Here is a 25313-nt window from a genome sequence, read left to right as displayed (position 1 = left end):
TGTGTATACACTCTGCAAAGGTATAGCTCAGTTTATTCAGCATGTAATCCATAACACATATCTCTAAAATTGTATTAGTTACCTCTAAAACACAATCGAGACAAATACAGAGAGGTCCTTTCTTAGCCCAATTCTCATGTGTTTAATCTGGACACCATCTCGGCTAAATGTTCCTGCAATCTGTGCAGATCCCAGAGAGCTGGGCAGAGGGGGTAGGGACACTCAGAAGCACCCTGAACTCATTCCTCTGTGAACGTATGCAGATGCCACTTACTCCACAGGGGGAGCAGTACGGAATATTCCTAAATGCTGTTTAATGTGGGAAAGGAAAGAGAAATGCGATACCATCTTTGCAGGCCTCTATTACCTGTCTTTTATTTTCATCAACTAGTGACATAAAATTATGCTTACACACTTCGACTATCCAACAGACCTTAGAACCACCAAACTACCCTTGAAATAATCCCAGCAGGATAGACCTCACAGGGAGGTGTGAAGATAGGTACTTTGCCATATTGATTCTTCCCATTCCAAGTCTGTGGTTTGAGCCTTCACTTAGGTAACTGTTTGACTTTGATAAAATCTTATGATGTAAACACCACAGTCTATTTCTTAAGTTCACACACTTTGGATGCTCTGCACTGCGCCATTGCTTCTGAAATGTGTTTGCCTTGTCTTTCCCAGCAGGTGACTGCTGACACACAGGGAGGCACACTGGATATTCCATGCCCCAGTTACTGCCAGCTCCCTTACTTTGTCTAGCTCCGAGTTCTATCCATTTGATTTATAGGATCTTTCGACATGAGAGCTTCCATAAAGCCCCTAGCTATCAGCAGATAATTCTGGGCAGCTGTAAACAGGTGACATTTCCACCTCCTTCCTGCTTCTGGTGAGATGCAGCTGTTGTTGCAATTAGGACATTTGTTTGCATCACTTCTCAGGAATGGAGTTGAGCTCTGTCTGATGTCCTTCCTCCAGGTTGTGTGCAATGGGTCACCACAGTAAGCCTCTCTTGCTCTCTCTTTTAAGATGCACATTCATGGTGATGCTTCACTCTCTTGCTTCTTAGGCCTCAAAATCACACCAGCTCCTTCTCCAACATACACCCCAGCACGCCCATGTGGTTTGTCTCCCTGGCACCACCTGGTTCTAACCGTCACCATCTCTGAGATGTCTATGGATCAGCTCTCCTACCCTCCACCCTCCATTCCACACACCCCTAGGATGGACGGCTTGCTCGGATGATCTAGCTCCCCTTACTCCCACTGGGTGAGAAGTGGTTGTTTATTATCATAAACCTGATAAGAAACATCCTATGAAAATTACTAGATTTGAAACATGAGAATAACTTTTCCCCCAAAAGGGAAACTTATAGCAGTTTGTGGATTCAATGGAAATTTTACCAATTATCTGAAAGAGAAACAATACCAAATTTACCTCATCTCTTCCAGGAAGCAGAACAGAAAGGAATACTTCCCACTTGTTTTAAAATATTAACATTTTTAAATGCTGAGACCTAGTAAAGCTGGTACAAGAAAACAAAACTACAGACCAATTTCCTATATGAATATGTATTCAGATACTTGCAACAAACTAATGGCAGATCAAGGCCCAAGTGGATTATAGCCTAGCATCACAAGGTGAGTTCAGTATTCTAAATGAATGCCATCTACCATATTAATAAACTAAAGAAAAAACATAATTCTTGATAAAACACTTTGGACACTAGAAATATTGGGAAACATTTCTTCTCTTTTGTAGGAGGAGGAAGGGGTTGAATTTAAGGCCTGGTAAAGGTTAAGCAAACACTCTATTACTAAGCTCCGCCCCCAGACAGAGAAGTGGCAGATGGGAAATTCTAGCTAGTAGGAGGTGATTAGGCCAAGAGGGATACCCTAAAGGGATCACTGTAGTTCTCACACAGTTAGGTTAGTGCCTGGCAGAACAGGTTACTATGGAGCTGGGCTGCCTCCTGCACTCGATGTCTTCTACACAAAACACTTCCTTTTCCATGTCTCTGCCCTGTTGAGAAGCAGCAGGAGGCCTGTGCCAGATGCCTGTGCCATGATATTTGGACTTTAGAGCTGCTGTAATTATGGTCAAATAAATGTCATTTGCTTATTAAGTACCCAGCCTTAACTTAAGGCTTAACTTTTTTTAGCAACATAAATGGATGAATTGAATCTCCAGATTACAAATAAGTAAACAAATGTATGGTGTATAACATAGACACCAGAACTCACTAGTGCTTATTTCTGTATTGCATGTGATCTTACAACAAATGAGGGTATTAGAATCACTCACCTGACATATGTGAGGTTAAACCTAATAGGTAGTTGGAAGTCCAGCTGAATTGTAGCACACTGATGGTATCTGCCAATAGCATCTTTAATTTTTATATCGATCTGTAAGTAATGCTTGCTTAGAGACAGTTTTCATTTTTAAATAACCTCTCTCTCCCTCCCTCTTTCTCTTTTTTCCTTCTCCCTCCCTCTCCCTTTTTCTCTTCCTTCTCCCTCCCTCCTTTCCTCCTTTCCTCTCTCCTTTCCCTCCCTCTCTCCTTCCTTTTCTCTCTTTCCCTCCCCCCTCACTCTCTCTCTTGGCATATCCTCTACTTACTTTAGGGCCATAGAATGCTCCATCTCCTGGGTTTATTTTCCATGGTTTTCCAAATTCCACCAAGCTATTCTGCAGTTGCTATTTTAAAAGAGAGATCATTAAAACCCTTCTACTTTCTCACATATTCATCCTATTGGATAGCTCATGAGTGTCTGTCTATACATCTTAGGTATATTCTACTTTTCTTCAGCACACTTATCAACAGCCCAGTGGGGAAAATGTACCATTTTCTCAATCGTTCCAGGGGATTCTAGAAAAGGCTTTCCTTCCAGTCAGGCCCTCCCAGTCCTACACACTGACTCTTAGCAGCTATCTCTTAGTTTGTTCCTGTTGCTGTGCTCAAACCATGACCACGGCCAACTCAGGGGAGGAAACAATTTATTTCATCTTACAACTCCCAAGCCATAGTCTCTCACTGAGTGAAGTCAGGGCAGGAAACAAAGAGGCAGGAACTGAAGCAGGGGCCATTGAGAGCTCTGCTCATTGGCTTGCTCCCAGGCTCATATTCAGCTACTTTTCTTCTACCTTCCAGACCTTCTGGCCCAGGGATGGCACCACCCTCAGTGACATCAGTCAGCAATCAAGAAAAGTCCCATACACATGAGACATACCTATAGGCCAATCTGATGGAAGTAATCCCTCAATCGAGACACTCTCTTCCAAAATATGTCTAGGCTTGTGATAACTTGGCAAAACCAAACCAGAACAATGTTTCCTAGTGATGTACCTGAGACCTCTTTCCCCTTGTAGGTGGGGCTTCCACACACGAAGAGGCGTGAGAGCCTTGGTCCTGCTTTGCCATTCTCACTGTGCGACACTACTTCCCTTTGTGTGTCTCTGACCTCTGCTGCAACTGGGGGCAGGGGCAACCCTTATGAGTTACTGAGGTATAAGGACAGGAACCTAGCTTTGGTTTTCAGCCTAAGCCAGGTCAGGCTTTAGATGTAGCCTAGGGTGGAGCTGCTTGGCACTTCCTTTATAGTGAGTGTGTATCCAGAGAAATACTGATAGAAGAAGCCCTGGACCAGCTTCCCTTGAGAGCACTGAGACAAAATATGTCAAAAGTCTACCCAGGCTCCTGTCCTAACACCAATGTTCTGGAGTGCAGGAGGGGCTTGATACTTGATGATACAGGTGGTCTTTGGGAGGTCAAGGCAACAATGGTAACTCTGAGCTTTGGCTGGAATAACCAAGGACCTGACTCCTGAGGACATGGTAGGCTTTCCCAGGGTCCCAGTTAGGGTGTGCTCTTGACAGAATTTCATTCCTGAGATGCCAGCAACATTCCTAGTGGACCTAACTCTGCAGGAGCAGCCTTCTTCTCTTAGGACCAAGAAAGGCCACCTGCATAGACAGAGGTATGTCACAGGCTTGGGAGGTCCCTTCTCACTGGATTGTTTCTGAAATAGAAAGGACAGAGAAACTGAAGCCCTGTGAGAGCAATTGGAGAGTCCTGGAGCACCCAAGGCATTAAAATGCCAGAGGCAGGACAAGGGTTTGAGAAGACTATGAAGCAGAGGTGATCAAATCTTTGTCAGGCCTCTGAGGACACAGGATGAGGCAATGCAATAGGAGTGGAAGTGGCCATAGAGATAGGATTAAGAAAGCTTTGGGTTTTCAAGCCACCTCAGAGACTTGTAAAGAAAACAATGACAACAACAGCACCCTCAAATGTTCACCTCACTGACTCCCAGAGGATCACTGGTGCTCACTGTGGGAGAAAGTCCCCAGAGTAGAGAAGGCCCATCCTGTAATGCCACAGTCCTGGGAGACTTCAGGCTTGGCTGCTGAACATTAGCCACATCAATCAAAAAGAGCAAAAATGTCAAGACTCCCAGCCCATTATCCCCATGCCAAGTCCACCCCTCCTTTGGGCCTCCTTTTCTTGGGGGTTGGTCTGGTGTTGATGTATATTCAAATTCTCAATATGGTTCCCAAAGATCTGATGCAGACAAGCACATTGTCATGTACATCAAATGATGTTGTATAAACTTTGCTTGTTAGTCTTCTCTAACTGGTTAAATAGAAGTGGCTACAGCCAATTACTGGGGAGAATAGAGGTAGGTGGGGTTTCAGATACTGGGTCCTGGGTAGAGACCCCAAGAGAAAAGGAGAGGGAGGAGAAAGAAGATAGAACAGGAGCTCTCCACTATGAGGAAAGGACCAGGAGCACATGGCCAAGAGAAGTGCACCCTAAGGACAGACTGATGGAGCAAAAACAGCTCCTGCGAGACTCAGACAGCAAGTAATTAGGGGGTGAAGCTGGGAACTAGCCAGTTTAACATATAGAAAAATAGATTAGGGGGCTGGTGAGATGGCTCAGTGGGTAAGAGCACTGACTGCTCTTCAGAAGGTCATGAGTTCAAATCCCAGCAACCACATGGTGGCTCACAACCACCCGTAATGAGGTCTGATGCCCTCTTCTGGTGTGTCTGAAGACATCTACAGTGTACTTACATACATTAAAAAAAAAAAGAAAAGAAAAATAGATTAGGGATAATTGGCCAGTAAGTATGCTAAAGCTGATTAAATAAATCAATACGACTCAGTCTTTATTATTGGGGGAGCTGGCCGGGTTATATTAATAATAGAGTTAAATATATATTTATAAATATAATTTATAATTTATAAATAGAAATAATATAAAATATGTATTATATATTAATATATTGTGTGTTATATAAGATAATATATCATAGCTATATTAAACATATATAATAAATACATAAATATGTAATACATAATTATGTATTATACATTATTATATATATATATAATTAATGACAAGTCCCCATAGCCCACCCAGTTCTAAGTGACTAAGAGAGAATGATGACGACATTGGCACAGATATGAAGACAACTGCACATGTGCGCGAGCCTGTCACTATGCCACCATTATCTCATGTACATGACATCATTTATGTTCCCTGCAGCGTTATGTTGGTGGTAAGTGTTACCACCTGAGCCCAGGATCATGGTCACATCTCATGCCCAGTCCTGATCCTGAGAGAGCTGACATGAGTGAGCAGGGAGAACCACTAAGCCAGGCCTTTTCACTTCCATGTGACTATTAGGTAAACTGAGTCAGCACCCTTCCTAGGAGAGGAGAGCCTATTTAACTTTGATCCCCCATTCAGTAGACAGGGAAGAGGAGTGTAGTGAGTGCACAGAGCAGAAGGAGGAGACCCTGTTACAGCTCAAACCTAGCCTGCATCTGCACCTCTGCCTGGCATCCATCTTCTCACAGCACGAGGAGATGCTCTTCATACGGTGCACACATTCTCCTGCCTCCTGAATGGCATAGTTGGTCTCCACTGGAATGAGAACTGGCTAGCCACATTCCATGGTCTTCATACTCATCCCCTGACTCCCCAGTTCAAGCCCTTAGACGTGCAGTTTCTTGTCTACTGCTTACCCTTTCAGCTTCATCCCATATCTCAATCTCTCCCAGGAAGTGCTCAGGCCTTGTTGACAGGTTTAATTGAAAGGAGAAGCCAAACGTTGAGTAAACAGACTGCAAAAAGTGCAAGCACCCCTTTATTTCTTCTTCAATCTGAAATTGAAGGCAAAACACTAAAATGGAACAGCAATTTAAATTCACCTGTGATACTTATAACTGTAAATTATGTCAAATAGTTATTAAAACTGATTTTAAAAGTATTCTTTTAATTTTTATGTGCATAGGAGTGTCTGCTGGTATATATCTGTACTGCATAATACCCAATGTTGCAGGGGCCAGAAGAGGGTATCAGATCCCTTAGAAATGGAATTATAGTCATGAGTTATGATGTCAGTGCAGGGAACTGAACCTGGGTCCTTTGCAAGAACAGCAGTGGTCTTAGCCAATGAGCCATATCTCTGGCCCCATAAAGCCTGATTTTAACACCAGGCAATTGACACCTTCATTGCTAACACTGGTTATAATTTCTGTTAGACTTATATATAGGCATGCCAGTGTATCCATGCATATACACTTTTAGTAGTTACTATACGGCATTGTAACCTACAGATGTCATGGTTTACCAGTTCAGATGAGTGTAGAAACCCCACTCCCTTTTACCCTTCTCCACGAACAGCATCATTTACTTAAGCATTTCTTCTCTACATATTTAGGACTACATCAGGCAAGGGCATATTTTTGCTTCAACCATTACATATAACTTAGAAAACTCAGGAAGGAAAATGAAACATTTACCTATTTTTACTTTCAGAGTTTTATAGTCCCTCATGTTCCAAGACTGCCCACCACCCTCTTTCCACAGGCATCCTTCTGAGATATGGCTGACAGCTTGTCTTCTCTGTCAGCCCTGAAGGATATTTTCTCTAGACTAGGAATTATGGCTTGACAGTGTTTTCTTTTAGTCCTTGAAAAAGGCTGGACTGCATTTTTCTCCTCTGAAATAACTCTATTTCCTCCTCTCTGCCTTCCATTTTCTGTCCTTTTCCCCCTCACATTAAACTGGTATCTTAGCATTGACTTCTCTGAGTGTGACCTGTAGGGACCTCACTTGGCTTCCTGCTGGGTGGTTTGTGTCTTTTAATGGTTTTGACAAGTTCTTGGTTACCTTGTAACACCTCCTTCCATGTCCCTGCAGAGGATGATCACATGGAGGTCAGGTAGAGGTCAATCATGGCTACTCCCTTCCCCCGGTTCAATTCTGCCTTTCAGATTCTATTTTTGTATCTATAGATTTTTCCTGTCTCCTCTATTCTACTCATAAATCCAGTTACTGAGCTTTTATTTTGTTTTTTTTTAGTTACACATTTCAATAAAAATTTTCTACTTAATTCTTCACTATAGTCTTTATTTCTTCTTTAAGATTTCCCTCTTTTCTGAGTCTCGGAATGGTTTTCATTGGTGTGAAATGGTTTTTGTAGCTGTTCCCGAAAGCATTCTTATGATGGCTGCCTTAACATCTTTGTCGTGGAGCTGGAGGGGTGGCTGAAACTGGATTCCCAGCACCCACATCAGGAAGTCACAACTGTCTATAACTCTTGTCAGATGCCTTCTACTGGTTTCTCTCTCCCTCCTTCCCTCCCTCCCTTCCTCCCTCCTTCCCCTCTCTCTCTGTCTCTCTTCTTCCCCTTCCCTCCCTCCCTGCCCTTCCCCACCTCTCTTTCTCACACACACACATTAGCAATAAGAATAAATCTGAAGACCTTTGTCAGATAATGCTAACACGGTGGTCATCTTAGTGTTGCTGTTCAAGTGTTCCTTTTCTTTCTAATAAGATTCTCCTGGTTGTTGGAACAAGGAATGGTTTTTAGTTGCCGAATCCTGGGCATTTAAGATAAGATTTGGGATCAGAAAATTGCTTTTGGTGCTTTTGCTAACTGCTCCAGCCTGGTCACTTCCCTGTGGGGGTGGAGTTTCTTCTTCAGGACCCCAGGAATGAATGGGCTCATCTTTGCTGCTCATTGTCTTAGTAGCTCTGGCTCTTCTCCACAGCACTGGGCAAGGTCATACCATCTGCAAGTAAAACCTCTCCATTTTTCTTTCTAATCTGGATGTTTGCTTATTTCTCTCTGCATTATTTCATCAAGAGACTTTCCAGTATAATAGTTACTGGTTGAAGCAATGAGAAGTGGCATCCTTACCTTGCTACTGTGTAGGTTTTTCAGAAATGCCTGTCATCAGGTTGAGGAAATTCTCTGTCCTTTCTTAGAGTTTTCAACGAGAAGTGAATATTAGGGTTTTCCTGACGCTTTTCCATCCTCTGCCAATACAGTAACTATCAAGACATGCCTTCTTTCTTTTGTAAGAAGGGTGTTTTATCTTTATGTATAGGAGTATTTTGCCTGCATGAATGTCTGTACATGGTGCGCGCATGCAGTATCTATGGAGGCCATAAGAAAGTGTCGGGTCCCCTGGAACTGGAGTGGCAGATGGTTGTGAGCACCATGTGGATGGATGCTGAAGACCAAACCTGTGTTCTCAGCTTGAACAACAGCAGCAAGTGCTCTTGACCACTGAGCCATCTCTTCAGCAGAAAGACAGGTTTTCTTCTTCCACTGTATAATATGGTAAATTACACTGGTTCATTTTGTAATATTAAACCTGTATTTAGTATTATGTATCTTCCATTTGTGGAACACAGCTGACCTGGCTAGGATGCATTGTCCTTTGTGTGCTATAATTGGATCAATCTTTTCTAGAAATGTCTTTGTTATGTTTTGTTTCAGAGTCCTGAAAGCCTCTAGGAGGAGTTGGTAATGACTTCTTCATCTTCAGTTTTCTTTAATATTCTGTCTAGAATTTCTTTCGGCATTTGCAGAATTCATCAGTTAAACTGGACTGGAACTTTCTTTGTAGGGAGGTTTTAGTTGTCAGCTTAATTTCTAGGTGATCACAAGACTTCTACTTGAATAGACTGGTAGTTTGCATTTTTCAAAGATTTGTCTACTTTATTTGACAAATGTATTGGCATGTTATTCATAAATATGCCTGAAGAGTGTGACATTGGACTTCAGCGACTTTAAAAGGCATGGTAGCTTTCTAACTAAATTTTAAGATTTAGTCTATTTGTTGGTCTGATAAAACCTTTTGTAATGATAAAAACATATTCCTTATTCCCTGAGTGTCTTCAGAATCTGTACTAGTGACATTTCTCATTCCTAATGCTGGAAACAGTTTTTCCCTCAGTTTGACTAAAAGCTTACCCACTTGGCTGACCCTCTCTGAGAACCAGCTTTGGGTGTTGTTGGCCCTCTTTATTTTTCTGTTTCAGTGGGCTTTGTCTTAATGATGTCCATGTTAACTCTGTCACTGTGGCAACTTAAAGGGAGGACAGGCTTCTTTGGTCATTGTTTCCTACTCTAATCAGTTGGATCTGCTGCTTCTGGAACTGTGCCAGTCAGAGCATCCTGGCAAGCAGCCCACAGTAGAACAAGGCTGCTTCATCTCTTGACCTCTGGAACAGGGTTAGGACTCAATAGCTTCTTCCATCGTCCACCCCATGACCTAACCTCCTCCAGAAAGGCTCTACTTCCAAAGGTTTCCACTACCTCCCAGCAGCAGCACCAGCTGGGGCCAAGCCTTCTGTAGCAAACCAGTCAGTAAGTCTTATACTTCCACATCACAGTCCATCACAGTCATGGCAGGGACCTGGAGTCAGGAACTAAAACAGAGGACGTGGAGGTGCTGTTTCCTGGCTTGCTCCTCACAGAATGCCTACTTTCTAATAGCATCGGGACCATATCCCATGGATTGCTCTGTCCACGGTGAGGTGGGCTTTCCTACATCAACCATCAATTAAGAAAATGCACCACAGGCTTGTCTACAGGCCAGTCTTGTAAGTCCATTTTCTCAGTTAAGGCCTCCTCATCCAAACTGACTCAGGCGTGTGTCAAGGTGACATAAAAACTAGTTGGCACGCTTATTGTCACTTTATTTTCTCTCTTTGGTGTACACTAGATACAATTGGCCCTTTACCTTCCTAGGTTCCTAAGTAGAAGTTGGGGGGCTGTAAATATCCATGTAGACATCATTTTATGTCTTCACATAATTTGTGGTACATGTGTTTTCATTTGTATTGTGTATTTTCTAATTTTATTTTGGATTTTTCCTTTAATCTATGGGTCACTTAGAAGTGTGTTGTTTAGTTCCCAAATAGATTTCTGATATTGGTTTTTACAGTAATTTCAGCAATCACGAAGCATTCTATTTTATCAAATCCTTAAAATTTACCAATACTTGTACAGAGCAGCATTTCTTGGCACACACCCCATGTGCTGTTGCTCTCTAGTAGCAGTCAAGTCAAACAGTCCGCAGTGTTTGACAGTCACCTCTGAATGACTATTTTAACTTTAAATGAAAAGGTAAAACTGTAAGCTCCAGGCAATATATTGAAAACAGACAGTACAAGCTCCCTTGAAATATCTCACATGTGGAACTTGAATCTATAAAGTAAGGGAAGGAAAACCATAAGCTTTGTGCCAGGAAACGACTGACCTCTGAACTCTAAACCAGAGAATCAAGCAAAGGTTTCGCTCAGCGCATATGCAGAGACGAGGGCACATCCCATGCCACAGCAGCTGGAAGAGACTGAGTATGCTGCGTTCCCCCCTCCCCCCCCTCCTTGCCTACCTGCTCCACCATGCAGAAGATGTGAGCATCATCCTGCTGGAAGCGCCTCACTCGGGTTAAGCCACTTAAAGTTCCTGACAGTTCGTTTCTGTGAAGAACTCCAAAATCAGCAAATCTAACGGGCATTTCCCTCCAGGATCTCGGGCGATGTGCAAACATTAAACTAGAAAAGACACAGGAACAAACAGACTTTACCTGATGGACAGAAAACGGATCATTTAAACACTAAGAAACTAAGTTTCAAGATGTGGGTCCTGGGTCAACAGGATTTTTTTTTTAATGATTCTTTTTTATTTATCTTTTTGCCAGCAGGGATCAAACCTTTTGCTTCCCACAGTAAGGACGTGCCATATATAACTAACTAACAACCCTAGCCTTCTTCTGTTTCCGAGCTGGAAACAACCCTGACAGGCTGCTGAATTTCTCCTCAGGGTCCAGCAAGATCTCCAGCATAATATACGGTTCTGTTGTTATGAATGACCACCCACCTATATGTCCTCTCCACGAGGAAACAGGCTTTATCCTAATGACTTCTAGCACCAGGCATGAAAAATGCTCAGCTAAGGATCTGAGCAGAATAAGAGATTAGCTCTCCCTTATCTCACCCCAGCTGCCTATTCTGAAGCAGGAAGACACAAAACAGCATTCTTTGCTTTCACACAGCCTTCTTTGGGGTTGAAACCACAGGCTACAGCTTGAGATGCCACTTACTGAGGAAGGATCCTGAGAGATTAATAATGCATCTGAGAATGTGGACACAAGCTGGGCCCCATTTTCTTTGAGGATGATGGAGATTATCCATAGCCTGCTTTCACAACACTAGAGTTGTAAACAATTCTAATTTCTTTTCATCTTTCCTTAAAAAGGAAGAAGGCTTCCCTGAATGTCCAGAGATTTGTTTTAATAGTTGGCTTCTAATGCCAATTTACTAGAAATTGTGTATGTTGCTAAGGAAAAAAACTGTAAGTTTGGGAGTGAGTGTGTGTGTGGTATGTAAGATCGAGTCTGTTCATTCCTATCTATAAAATACATTTATCTTAGAAGGTTAAATTTGCATGCTAACTTTATAATAATTAAAATCTCTCATCGACTTCAAAACACCATTGATTGTAAGACATACCTCTATTTTAGGTTCCACTAAGAAAGAAAATTTTGAGTATGTATGTGTGGTATGTGTGTACACTTGTGTGTGGGTGCATATGCCCACGAGTTACATGTGGAGCCAAAGGTTGATAGCCTTGGGTGTCTTCTTTTATTGCAGCCTTATTTATTGTTTATTTAGTTTTTGAGAACAGAGATCTCAAGGGGAGTGTAGCTCCCTGATTGGCCAGACTTCACTGCCAACAACTACCCTCTCCTTGTCCCAAAGTACCGAGATTATTACAGGTATGTGTCACTATGCATGCCTTTTTATGTTGATACAAGGAACACAAGCCCATGTTCTCACGCTTCCACAACACACACTTTACCCACTGGGCCATCTCCCAGCCCCAGACAATAACTTGATTTATGTTGTGGTATAATATGAACATACCACCAATTCTAAGCTGTACACAACTCAAGTGTGTAGGAAAAGGTACTTCCAGAATCACCCATTAGTCAGGACTTTGTGAATCTTATTATAATCATCCAAATAGTATGTAGGAATTAAATCTTATGTATTTGAAGTATAATTAGGAAAACAAATGTAATCATCTAAAAATCAACACACTATTACTCTCTGAGATGCATAACTAACATTCCATGCTTGCCAAAGACCAGGCACATTTTAAAAAGGAGCTCTGTTACCTAGAACTCAGTAACGTGGTCACATTCTCTAGAATTAAAAGACACAGTAAGATGATTAATGGCTTCTACTCTTCCCATACAGAAAATCACTTTTAAAAAGCTAAGCAGCAACATGACCAGCTGGTTCAGAAGAAGCACTCTGTACATGCGCAGGGTGCCCTTCAATACTCACCAGTGCCCTGGACAGTTCATGGGCTTGAGGGCAAATGTGTCCTTCTCAACGTCAAAGGTGAACATGTTGTTACTGTAATGCTGCCAATGGCCCGAAGTTTCCCAGAGTTTACTGTTGTACATGTTAGGAGAGAGCACTTCTGTGAAGTTACGCTTGTGATATTCCTCCTTGAAGACAAACATGGTGGATGTTTGTTAGAGCACACCGCCAAGCAGATGGATACTTATGAGTAACTATATTAAAACTTAAGATCAACCTTTTCTATTAATTCATGTTTCCTCAGGTTCAGGTGACAGGTTTACGAGTGGCAGTTCTGTGGATTATGAACAAAAGGGTAAACTTTTCATTAGTAGACTTATTTCATAGCACACCGCAGGACTACCCTTTGGAAATGAAGTGTCCCCTGTAAGGCTCATGTGTTTCAGGGTCGGTTCACAGAAGCTGGAGGTGAACATTGAGAGATGGCGGGGGCTGTGAGAGCTCTGACTTTAGCGGTGGATTAATTCATTCTTGCAGTCCCAGTTTGATGGTACTGTGGGGGAGGTGAAGGAACCATCCAGGGGCAGGGTCTATCTGGAAGAAGTAGAGCCCAGGGATGTCTCCTTGGGGTCTGAATTTTCTGAATCTGGTCCCCTGCATCTCTCTTCTGGTCCTCAATGTTGGGAGGTGAGTGGCTTTGCTCCTCCAAACCCTCCTTCATGATGCCCTGCCTCAGCACAGCCTCAAACAGCAGAGCAAGCCAACAGTGGATGACACCTCTGATGTTCTGAGCCTTAGTGAATCCTTCCTCTTTTAAACTGTTTCCTTTATCTTACAGAAAAAAAAAAAAAACTGATCCAAGCAGTATAGGTACAAATGTTTCAATACTTTCCAACTTAGTAACTGAAATTTGATATACATAGTATCCCATTTCACTATAACTAAAAACTTGAAAAGATGTTCTATGTTCTGAACAAACAATAGCACTTTTTCTCCTATGATTTATAAGAACTAATAATTTTATAATTCGTAAGTCCAAATGCCATGTTTCATGTTATACTATTGATCCATTTTGTTTTAAGTAGAAATAATACTGAGAGTTTTAATTTGCAACACATTAAGTAGTTGGCATCTACTAAATCAGAGGAGTTTCTCCCACCTACCAGCAGCTTTCTTCATTAAATCCATGGGGAGAAGAGAGGAGAATACCCCAAATATTCTCAATGTTTTATTTCTATTTTTAAATGTCGACATATCAATTTGGTTGATTATTACTTAGATACTCTTAAATTACTTGTAAATAATTTAATGATTACATGGCACAAATCTAGACTACCATACTTCAAACAAGCTAAAAATATTTCTCACAAATTACAAAACCAAACCAAAACAACAACAACAAAACCCCCCTTTTATGGTAGAAAGAGCTGTTCCTGTTGGTTTTCAGCAGGGCACCTTCTCAGTATGAGGGTGGCTATTGTGGACCTCAGCTACCCAGCAAAGCATTTACTCATCCTTCATGTGTCTAATAGACACTTTTGACAAGGTTATACATCATACAAATGGTGGTAATTATTTGATGGTTATGACATGGTTCTATACATTCAGATCAAGAATGATCCTGGAATTGAAGGGTCTGTGTGTACAGGCACATGTGAGTGTGTATTGTGTTTATTAGAGAGCTCTTCTAAAGCTGAGCTGAGGAGATGTTTTAAAAAAAATGTATCCATGCTGAACATACTCACATCAGATATTAATATTTTATTGAGGCATTAGGAAAATATGTCAAACTATTCCTGAATAAACTTTGTGTTCTCTCCTCAAATTCACAAACTGAAACCTTAATTCTAAAAGATGGCATTAGGAAGTGAGGCCTCAGGCAGCTGATTGGGCCTTGAAGGTATTAAAGAATCAGCATCCCTATCTAAGGAGCCCCTGGAATCTTTCTGTCTCATGACCTGAAGAAGGCAGAAGTCTGCAGCCCAGAAGCAGACCTCTGACAGACCTGACTGTGCTGGCGCCCTATCTGAGTCTTCTAACCCTTGGACTGTGAGAATTATTATTGATAAGCCACTAAATCTCTATGACTTTATTATTATCACACAAGACAAACTAAGATATTTTCCTAAGAGGTGAAGTATCAGTAGATACCATATGTATTTAGGGATGAACCTTTTATTGTTGTTGTTTGGACAGGGTTTCACTAAGTAGCCCAGAAGAGACCTCAAATTCATAATCTTCCTTGCCTTGGCCTCCCAGATCTGTCCTATTATGTCTGAAAGTCAACAGATACTACATTGTAAATATAAAACACACACACACATCTGTAATATGTATCTCTCTATATTGTAACACACATAATATATAATAATATATGGGTAGAGCAAATTCAAAATGCTACTAATACATCCCAATGAAAGCAATATGACTGTGACTGCTTCTTTTTTCTATAGGTTTGAGCTTTCAAAGTGAAAAGTTGAGGGAAAATATGTCAGACTGTATGTATCAATTTCTCAAACGCAAAGAAAGGTAATCACTGGGAAGGAGCAAGCAGTGTCTGTGACCCAGCTGTCTTAGTTAGGCTTTCTATTGCTGTAATGAAACACCATCATCAAAACCAAGTTGGGGAGGAAAGCATTAAGCTGGCTTACACTTCTACATCATAGTCCATCATTGAAGGAAGTTAGAACAGAAACTCAAACACATCAGGAACCTAGTGTCAGACACACTGATACAGAGGCAACAGAGGCAACGGAGTGGTGCTGCTTCCTGGCTTGCCCCTCATGGCTTGCTCAGCCTGCTTTCTTATAGAACTCAGGACCACCAGCCCAGGGATGGTCCCACTCACAATGGACTGGGCCCTCCCCTACCAATCAGTACTTAAGAAATGCCCTACAGTCTTTCCTACAGCCCCACTTTAAAGGAGGCATTTTCTTGAGAGGACCCCCTTCTCAGATGACTTAGCTTGTGTCAAGTTGATAGAAAACTATCCAGCATTCCAGCACTGCCCATGATCCAATGGGATACACAGATGAGGAAGCTCACTGTGTGGGAGCTCTGCTGCTGAGAGGGGTAATGATGTAAACCCAAGTCCAAGGGCTGATGGCTGGCCTATACCAGCTTCATCTGGGCCAATAGAAGCAGATCTCGCCTCCCTTCACCATTTTGTCCTTTTCACATGCCCAGTGGGCTGAATGATGCCCAAGCACATTCTGGTCTGCTTAATCAACTTCAAATGCTGTCTCATCCACAACACTTTCTCTGATGCACCCCAGAGTAGCATTTCATCTGAGCATCCCTTAACAGAGTCAAGCCAACAAAGAATTAGCCACCACAGCGGATGGGTCTGGGTGGGAAGGAGGTGTCAGCGAGCATAACATCCCTCATGCCTCTCTCAGCACCCTCTTCATCCTCTGCTTGGACAGTGGTGTTTGCTCCCTCACAGTCTCATCAGTCATTGTGTCATTGTGTGGTCATCTGAGTTAGGCCTACTACACATCTAAATTGTGGGTTCAGCCTCTTCTGGTGTGGAGATGCATGCATGAGTGGACATCACACACACACACACACACACACACACACACACACAGAGAGAGCTATTTTAGTGGGCCTTTGTGAAGGACTTATTGATGTAGCATTGCCTTAGCAAATGAGAGACTATGTGAAGACCTTTTCAATGGTTCTGACTCCTAGGGGGTCACTGAAATGTTTTCAAGGGACCAGGTCATTAGGTACAGGTAGAGAAATATGGCAGATACTTCAGGAGGCAAATGCAGTTCATAACAGTCAGTTAGCAAGATTCTGCAGGAGACCTAGGCAGATACATTAAGCAAAATTTGTCACTTTCAAAAGGTCATACAGTTATAATCCCACTTATTCACTAAAAGTTTATAGACAGAGATTAAATCCACTGAGTTTCCCTAAGATTGAGGGTAGGTGGGAAGAGTTTAGCTCAGAATGTGTGGCAAGAAGGAATTGCTGGAGATGATGAAACTGTTCTTTATCCTGATGCTGTGGTGGTAAGACAGTTTTACATGTAATCAAAAGAGTGCACACCTCACTGCATGAAATTTAAAATAAAAAGGTAAGAAGGGTAAGGGAAGAGACAATGGACGGATGGGCTCCAAGATGCAAGGGAGAACTGTACAGAAGGGACACTGCATCACTATTTATGCATGATCCATTGTCTTCACAGTTGGTAGTCAACATAAGCCAAAGTCATTTTACCTCAGAGAGCTCGAGTTTCCCTTGTGTCTGGAAGCATCTGGCCACCCAGTCCACTTGGCTGCCTGCATGATCTTCCACAGAAGTGCAGCTGTGGCTCAGAGGGAACAGGCCCTGCCTATACTGCTTCTGTAGAGGCTCTCTGTACTTCCCACCACATGTCCCTCGCTCCCTGCCCTTACCTAGGCAGACAAGGACTCGGCAGCAAGCCAGAGGCTGTTGCTACTGGACTGGCAGACAGTCTGAGAGGCAGCCCTGCATCTCCCAAGCAGTGACTCACACAAACAGGCTCACAAAGGAGAGCTCCGGAGAATGAAGGCACAAGCAGGCAAATGCAGGGAAGTAAACTGCACAATACTCCTCTTACAAAAGATACAATGTAAGTAGAGAAACAGAGACAGGAAGAAAAACAAAAAGATACCATGTAAATGACAGTATATGAGAGCTGCTTTGCCTATATTAACAATAAACACACTTTCAGAAAGTCTGTAAAAGGTGGAACATCCTTTGATTTCACTTCTGAGCAACACCAGAAAGTAGAGCAGTGGTGCCAGACACTAGAGAGGAAGAAGAACATCAGTGTTTAGTCAGTACATAATTTCAATTCGGGATCAGGACAAAACCCTGAAGAGTTCAAGTTTTATAAGAGGAAAGGAAGTCTGCTGTTGGCTGGTAATGGCTGTACACCAATATAAACACGGTCAATGAGAAGGAGCCATATGCTTAAAATGTCTTATTTGTCAATATTGATGCTATGTATATTTTACCACAAAGCAACTTTTTTGAGATACAACTTACATGCAAGAAAGTTCACCAGTTTTAAGTATATAATTCAATAATATTTGGAGGTTACCTTCTCACCCAGGACATTATTCCTTTTATATAGAGTGGTTTATGGGACAAACACGATACCTAGCCTTTTACAAGCTGGTATTTTCTATTGCTATTAAGAAGGCTGAGAACACCCCATTGTAGGCTGCTGGGAAGAAATACCTTTCCATTTCTTTTTGATAAACAGCTAGGGGAAGAATTAATTGGTTACATTATGTTACATAACTAGAAGAGGTGATTGGTTTTACTATGTTAGCTACTTGCTTAGATTTTAGGGAAATTGCCAACTGGGCTGGCAAGATGGTTCAGTGGGTAAAAGCACTTGTCAGACAAGTCTGCTAACCTCATTTTAGTTTGATTGCCCATTTTTTTAAAAAAAGCTGGAGGTAGGGGTGAAAATCCCAGCATACCTACAATAAGGTGGGAGATAGAGCCTAGAGAACTGGTCCAGATTTGAGGACCAGATAGCCTGGAGTGCAGAGTACAGCTAGAAAAACAAAAACGAAAACAGTAGCTATGGTGACTTTAGTAGGAATGGCTCCCATAGTCTCATGTGTTTGAATGCTTGGCCCATAGGCAGTGACACTATTAGGTGGTACGGCCTTGGAGTAGAGGTGACCTTGGGAAGAAGGATATTACTGTGGGGACAGGGTTTGAGGTCTCCTATGCTCAAGCTATGTCCAGTGTGGCACAGTCTCCTTAAGCTGCCTTCGAATCAAGATGTAGAACTCTCAGCTCCTTCTTTAACACCATGTCTGCCTGTATGCTGCCAAGTTTCCCACCATAAAGATAATGAACTAAACCTCTGAAATGTAAGCCAGCCCTAATAAATATTTTCCTTTTTCAGAGTTGCCATGGTCATGGTGCCTCTTCACAGCAATGAAACTCAAACTAAGACAGTAGCCGGCAGAGGTTCTCTCTCATTCTGTCAGATGCATATTCACTTGATGGGCTGTGTTTTTCACTATACAGAAACTTTCTAGTTTCATGAGGACCTGTCAGTCGCTGGCCTGACTTCCTGAGTGACTGGACTCTTACTTGGGAACTCCTTGCCTATGCCTACATGCAGTCTGTAGCATATGGCCTAGCTTCCTGTTTAGCAGCTTCAGGGTCAGGGTTTATGCTGTGGTCCATTTGGAGTTGAGTTTTGTGCAGGCTAAGAGTCAAGCGTCTAGCTTCATTTTTCTACATGGAGACATCTAGTTTTACCGCCAACATCTTTGTTGCAAATGTTATCTTTTCTCCACTGTGTATTTGCCGCATCTTTGCATGGACTTAAATCTAGGGTCTTGTTCTATTGTATTGGTTTGTATGTTTATTTTTGTTGTTGTTGTTGTTCCAGTACCATGGTAAGTTTTTTTGTTTTGTTTGTTTGAGACAGGATCTTATTATGTAGACCACATTGGTCTCAAATTTACAGGGATCCATGCCTCTACCTCCAAAGTGGCATGTACCATCACGCCTAGCCATCATATTATTATTATCATTACTGTGGCTTTGTAGTATAAACTGAAATCAGGTATCATTTCATCATTATTCTTTTGGCTCAAGATTGCTCTGGCTATCTGGTATCTTTTGTACTTCTGTGTTGACTTTGAAATTGTTTTTTCTATTTCTGTGAAGAATGAAGATTTTAATTGGGATTTAACTAAATGTATAGATTTCTTTTGGTAGGATAGTCATTTTCACAATATCAACTCTAGCAATACATGAACACTGGAGATCTTTCACTACAAATCCAAGGATCTTGTCTCAAAATAAAAATAAGTAATGCATTCAATTTCTACGACTCACCCCAGGCACATAAAAAAGGAAAGTATGAAAAACACCCCACATTTTACCTGTGTATGGTGGTATGCATCTTTAATATTCAGAAATGGGAAAGTGGGGCAGGAAGATTGTAAGTCTGAGGCTGGGCTGGATGTCACAAGACTGACTCAAGAGCAATCTAAAATAAATAAAATACCATTACCTGCCAAGTCTAACTTTAGAAAATGTCAAAGGACAAAATTACAATAATTTAGTTATCTTAAATGGTTTTATTTTCTACTCCAGAACTGGGCCGCACTTCATTCCCTAAAGAAGGGCAAGTACCCTGACAACTTAAGCAAAGGACAGAGGAAGACTCAAGAAGGAAGCAAAAGCCAAAAGGGAAGCTCAGCTCAAAGCTGTTTTCCTTACTAGGAAGGAGCAGGAGACAGGAAAACTACAAAAACAACTGAGTAGGTAAACTTGGCTATTTAACATTACTTCACTTAAGAATGAACAGAGGGGTATGCTACTGTCATGCCAACAGAAAATGGTCTCTTTAAGGAATTTGGCTACTCTCTCTCTGACCCCAATCTCCCTGAAGGTGGGGTAAATAGCAAGCCATCAGCTTGGCAGTGAACTTCAGCATGGTTGACTCCATTTGACTTAGAAGCGTAGTTTAAACAACCGTCTTGTGATTTGTATTACCAAAAGTGAGCAGTTCTGAGCACTAAAGAGCAGGAATGTTCATGGTGAACAGTATACTGCATCTCTAAACTAGACGTGATCTAAACTCCTACAGGAGAATGGACTATGGTGTATTGGATCCACAAATCAGAGCACCTGAAGTAACACTCCCAACCCCTATCATACCACCACAGCTTGACTGAATCTCAGAGACACCATTGGAAAAGAAGAGCAAAACAAAACAAGTGCTGTGTGATTCCACTTGAATGAAGCTTACAGCAGGCAAAGTCAATCTGTGTTGACAGATACCAGCATAGGGAAAACCAGGTTGGGGCCGGGGTGACAGGTAGATGTCAGAATCTCTACAGCCTGGCCTCCATCAAGTACCTCCTACCCTTCCCTGCCCTTTCTGAAAGGAACTGTCTACTGTATTCTTTTCCTAATGAGGGGTTAGAGGGGGATGGGCAGGAGGTGTCTTGCATCCTCTGTTCACAGATCTGAAGATAGAGAGGAGATATACTTACTACTCATCTGCACTTGGAGCAGACCTTATGGGACACTCACTGGTGTGTCAACCAAATGAGACATGGAAGCAGTTTGCTCCCGTGGCAGAACAAAGGAGAGGGGCAGAAATGACTTTCCTCTAGTCTTCTGGAGCTCATGAGAGACACAGACTTATCAGCCTGTACAATGGAGACTCAGAACAATATCCTTCTTACAGGATGAAAGCCAACTACATCGATCGCATTAGACCATGACCAAAAGCAGCTTGGGGAGAAAAGTGTTAATCTGATCTTATAATTCTCAGGCCATATAGTCAATCACCAAGGAAAGTCAGGGCAGGAACTCAAGGCAGGAACCTGGACGTAGGAACTGAAGCAGAAGCCATAAAGGAGTGCTGCTTACTGGCTTGCTCAGCCTGCTTTCTTATAGAACCTAAGACCTGCCCAGGGACAGGCTAATCTGAAGGAGACATTTTCTCTGCTAAAGTTCCCTCTTCCCTGATGACTCCAGCTTGGTCAAGTAGATAGATAGATAGATAGATAGATAGATAGATAGATAGATAGATAGATAGACAGACAGACAGATAGACATTAGATAGATAGATAGATAGACAGACAGATAGATAGACAGACAGACAGATAGACATTAGATAGATAGATAGATAGATAGATAGATAGATAGATAGATAGACAGACAGACAGACAGACAGATAGATAGATAGATAGATAAATCAGGACACCGAATAATCATTTTCTTTCTTGGCAGAGTGTGAACATCCACTGGAAGACAGCATTATTCTCTATAGTTATTCTATACATTATATATGGTACAAAATTAAAAATTATTAGAGGAGAAAAGAACTAAAATGACGACTGAAAATTAGAATTAAAACTAGCTGGGGTTTCTGGGCATGGTGGCACTTACTACAACCTCAGCACTTGGGCACTGGAGCAGGGAAATCAGGAATCCAGACATCCTTGGATACATAGCAAGCTCAAGGTTCACTTGGGCTACATGAGCCCATTTTTTTAAAAAGCAAGGAAAACACAAACATAAGAAAGTAGCTGAGGTCACTGGAAGTTCTTTTATGCATCATAAAACCAATTACTTCATACAAGTTTATCTGGGAATTTAAGGGGCTCAGCCCTTACCTTAGCATTAGAAGACCACTGGGATTGTATATTTAAATGCTTTCCAGTACAGCAACCCACACAAGCAGGCTTTGGCCTAATTATCAGCCATGTCTGTCACAAATCTACAAAAGATAAGAGAGCCCTTTAAGGCCACCATAAATTCTTTCTGTTTATTCTTCACGGTCCATACCTAACCTGGAGTTTCAGGTACCAGACTCTGCTGGTGCCAGCAAATAGCTCAAGACAGCAGCAGTGATGGGCCCTGTCACCTACCAGACTCTGCTGATGCTAGCAAATAGCTCAAGACAGTAGCAGTGATGGGCCCTGTCACCTACCAGTCTCCAGAACCTTCAATGACTCTTTGGGTCTCACTCCCCTGCCCCTGTTCTATTGCCTTGAAGTAGGCTGTCCACTGCATAGGAATGCAGGCTGGGAGCTACTCCACAGAGGTCTACCTCTGCCTCCAGAGGTACAGGGCAAGAAGGGAAGGAAGAGAAGAAAAAGCTGTAGCCACAGTGACAACCTAGCACATTTCCATGGATGCCCCTTTTCTCAGAAAGCTCCTGAAAAGAAAGCCATCCCTTGAATGAGAGTCAGGGAGAAATGAGCACAAGGAAGATGAGCTCAGAAAAGTATTTCAGCATCTGAGACAGGAGAGTAGCCAGGGTGAAGAAAAGCAGCAGGGGCAGAGGTGTGTGTGCTAGGGAAGACATTTCAAGAATCTAATCATGAAGGTAAGCCCGGAGAGAGGGGACAGATGTGAAGAGTAAATGTACTGTGCCAACTGGAACCCTTGCAAATAAGCTGTAGGGAGCACAGCGGCCTTTGGAGATGGTCTGAGAACATCAGTACCTAGAACTCAGGCAGCAAAATAAGAACACCACACCTCACCTGCTAATGGGTATGTTCTGAGGAATGCACTGAGCAGCATTTGATTGTGGGAACATTAGATTCCCCACACAAACTAAGAAAGCCACAGGAACTGAATCCTATGGGACCAGGAGGCTGCTCACTATAGCCTGGACAGCACATGCCCAAGGGATCACTATAGATACATAGTCTGCTGTTGACTGAAATGCCACACAATTACAGTTACACGCTACAAGGCTGTAGCTGTCACAGGAAAGACTAAACAGTTCCAGCAGTCCAAGTGGCCCACCTCTGAACAGTATCTTCACGGCCCTAACCCTGCAATACGACACATGTTTAAGCATGGGTGTCAGACACAGCTACATTCTACTCCTGGAGATGTCGAGTACCTGGTCGCTCTGTGGTGAGCACAAGGCAGCAGAGCCCCTCAGAGCAGCATTCTCTGTCACAGAAGAGCTACACTCGGCAGGTCATTAAGGTTCCTCATCCTTAGAGACTTAAGACAATGCCTGTGTTTTATGAAATTCAAGAAAGTAAACTAACTCTACATTGTTAGCATTTTGTTTTTAGTTCCACAATTCTTATATTACTAAAATTTAAGGGAGACACTATTGTTTATGAACAAAGATGATAAGATGTAGAAAGTAGACAAATAAGAATAAAATGGTTTTAGGGAGAAACTTACTCTTATGAAATCCATAAGTGTATTGTAAATGAACGCTCCTCTTGGGAGGAAAAAACAGCTTCCGGGGCTCAGATCATGGAAGAAGAAAAGCTCTTGTTCCTAGACAGAAACAATGATTGTATTTCAGTTTCATCTCTTGCTTAATGTGTATTATACCTGAAATGACAGTCATAAAATATCACTTTATCCTCCTCTCATGTATCACTAGGCATCCCAAGTCCCCCAGTGTCTGATTTAGATCTATAGTATATATGATATGATGATACATGTAAAATTATTACTCATTTATGGTTATTTAGCCTTTAACGTAGCTTTTTTGTTATTTTGTTACTCACTACTAATTGTTTTTAGTGCAAATCCATAGCTAATTAAGTCAGTGTTCTTCATACACCTAGAATCTAGGTCTCACATGGGGGCACATGACAAGATGAGATAGAAAAGTCCATTGCAGAAGGCAGGCTTCAAGGGATGGGGCCCTTCCATGGTGTCACTGCTAAGAGTGCCCTGTGCCAAGGGTGTCTCCTAGCAACCCTGCCACCTACTCCTCAGGACAGATGTACAAATGAATGCTTGTCCATCCTGTGGCACAGCTTGATCATGGCAGCATGGAGAACAGAATCTTAGGGCCTCCTACTTTCAAATCTTATTCTCTTTGTCCACATACTGCTGCCTCCTAAATATTTAGCACATCATCAAGTAGGAATGAATTTTATTAATAACTTATATCATGATAAAAATAAACTCTCAGAGTTTTAAAGATTTTAAAACTCTGGCCAAAGATAGAGAAAGATAGGAAGCTGGTTAGAAGACATTAATTCAGAGTGTGGGCATGGGAGACATCAGCAGCCAGCAGCAAGTATTGGAACAGTACACAAGAGAGGAGGGAAACATTACTCGTTAGGTTTTGTTCTGGGAGGTGCAGCCACGGCCACCCAAGACAGGTCCATGTGATGAGGGCTCGGGCGCCAGCGTACCTTCCCGATTTTCCTGTGGTCCCGGCTCTTGGCTTCCTCTTGGAATTTCTCCCAGTCTTTCATCATTTTGCTGTCAGGAAAGGATATCCCATAGACCCTCTGCAATGTTTCCATCTCAGGATTGCCTTCCCAGTATGTTGAGGAGTTCTAAACATCAACAAGATACTGATTTAAAAGAAAAATCTAACCTTTAGCAGCAAAACTAATCTTCAACATGTACGCAGGCTTCCCATCTTAATACCCACAATGCTTAGTTACAGATTTCTTTGTAGTGTTTGGAAGAGTCTTAAAATGAGTCTAACAAAAACTTCCCATCCAAATTATAGCACTGACCACCAAATCGGGTAAAGAGTCTGCAGTGGGTTCTAGGAGTGAAAGTGGCAGGGAGCAGGGAGTACGGAAGATTGAGGAGCAGCTGTGATCCCCAAGCTGGAACTAGAAAAGGCCAGAGGTTCATGTTGTGCAACTGACCTACAGCTTGTGGTGACTAGCATCAGTGGGGAACTGAGTAACTAAGACATTGAGAAACAAAGGTCCAGAAAGGGCGGGGCCTCAAAGTCAGCCCCATTCCTTATGACTGCCAGCATGGTGCTCACACTCGGAGTCAGCCCCGTTCCTTATGACTGCCAGCATGGTGCTCACACTCAGAGTCAGCCCCGTTCCTTATGACTGCCAGCACACTGCTCACACTCAGAGTCAGCCCCATTCCTTATGACTGCCAGCATGGTGCTCACACTCAGAGTCAGCCCCGTTCCTTATGACTGCCAGCACACTGCTCACACTTAGAGTCAGCCCCATTCCTTATGACTGCCAGCACACTGCTCACACTCAGAGTCAGCCTTGCTCCTTATGACTGCCAGCACACTGCTCACACTCAGAGTCAGCCCCGCTCCTTATGACTGTCAGCACGGTGCTCACACTCAGAGTCAGCCCCGCTCCTTATGTCTGCCAGCACACTGCTCACACTCAGAGTCAGCCCCGCTCCTTATGACTGCCAGCACACTGCTCACACT

General features: G+C 42.4%; 1 protein-coding gene across 1 annotated transcript in view; it reads right to left on the bottom strand.

Moving 5' to 3' along the window:
- Tars3 (threonyl-tRNA synthetase 3) overlaps positions 1–25313 on the bottom strand; it is a 52198-nt gene that overhangs the window by 6236 nt on the left and 20649 nt on the right. The window contains exons 9-15 of the mRNA XM_031386907.1: positions 24301–24447; positions 23327–23425; positions 12665–12831; positions 10705–10867; positions 6034–6171; positions 2620–2697; positions 2305–2405 (exon numbers count right to left, since the gene is read on the bottom strand). Of these exons, the coding sequence (XP_031242767.1) occupies positions 2305–2405; positions 2620–2697; positions 6034–6171; positions 10705–10867; positions 12665–12831; positions 23327–23425; positions 24301–24447 (893 nt within the window). The remainder of the gene's footprint in view (positions 1–2304; positions 2406–2619; positions 2698–6033; positions 6172–10704; positions 10868–12664; positions 12832–23326; positions 23426–24300; positions 24448–25313) is intronic.

Source organism: Mastomys coucha, unplaced genomic scaffold (assembly GCF_008632895.1).
Source record: "Mastomys coucha isolate ucsf_1 unplaced genomic scaffold, UCSF_Mcou_1 pScaffold21, whole genome shotgun sequence".
Lineage (NCBI taxonomy): Eukaryota > Metazoa > Chordata > Mammalia > Rodentia > Muridae > Mastomys > Mastomys coucha.
The sequence above is the reverse complement of the archived record's forward strand: the minus strand, read 5'-3'. Positions and strand labels throughout refer to the sequence as shown.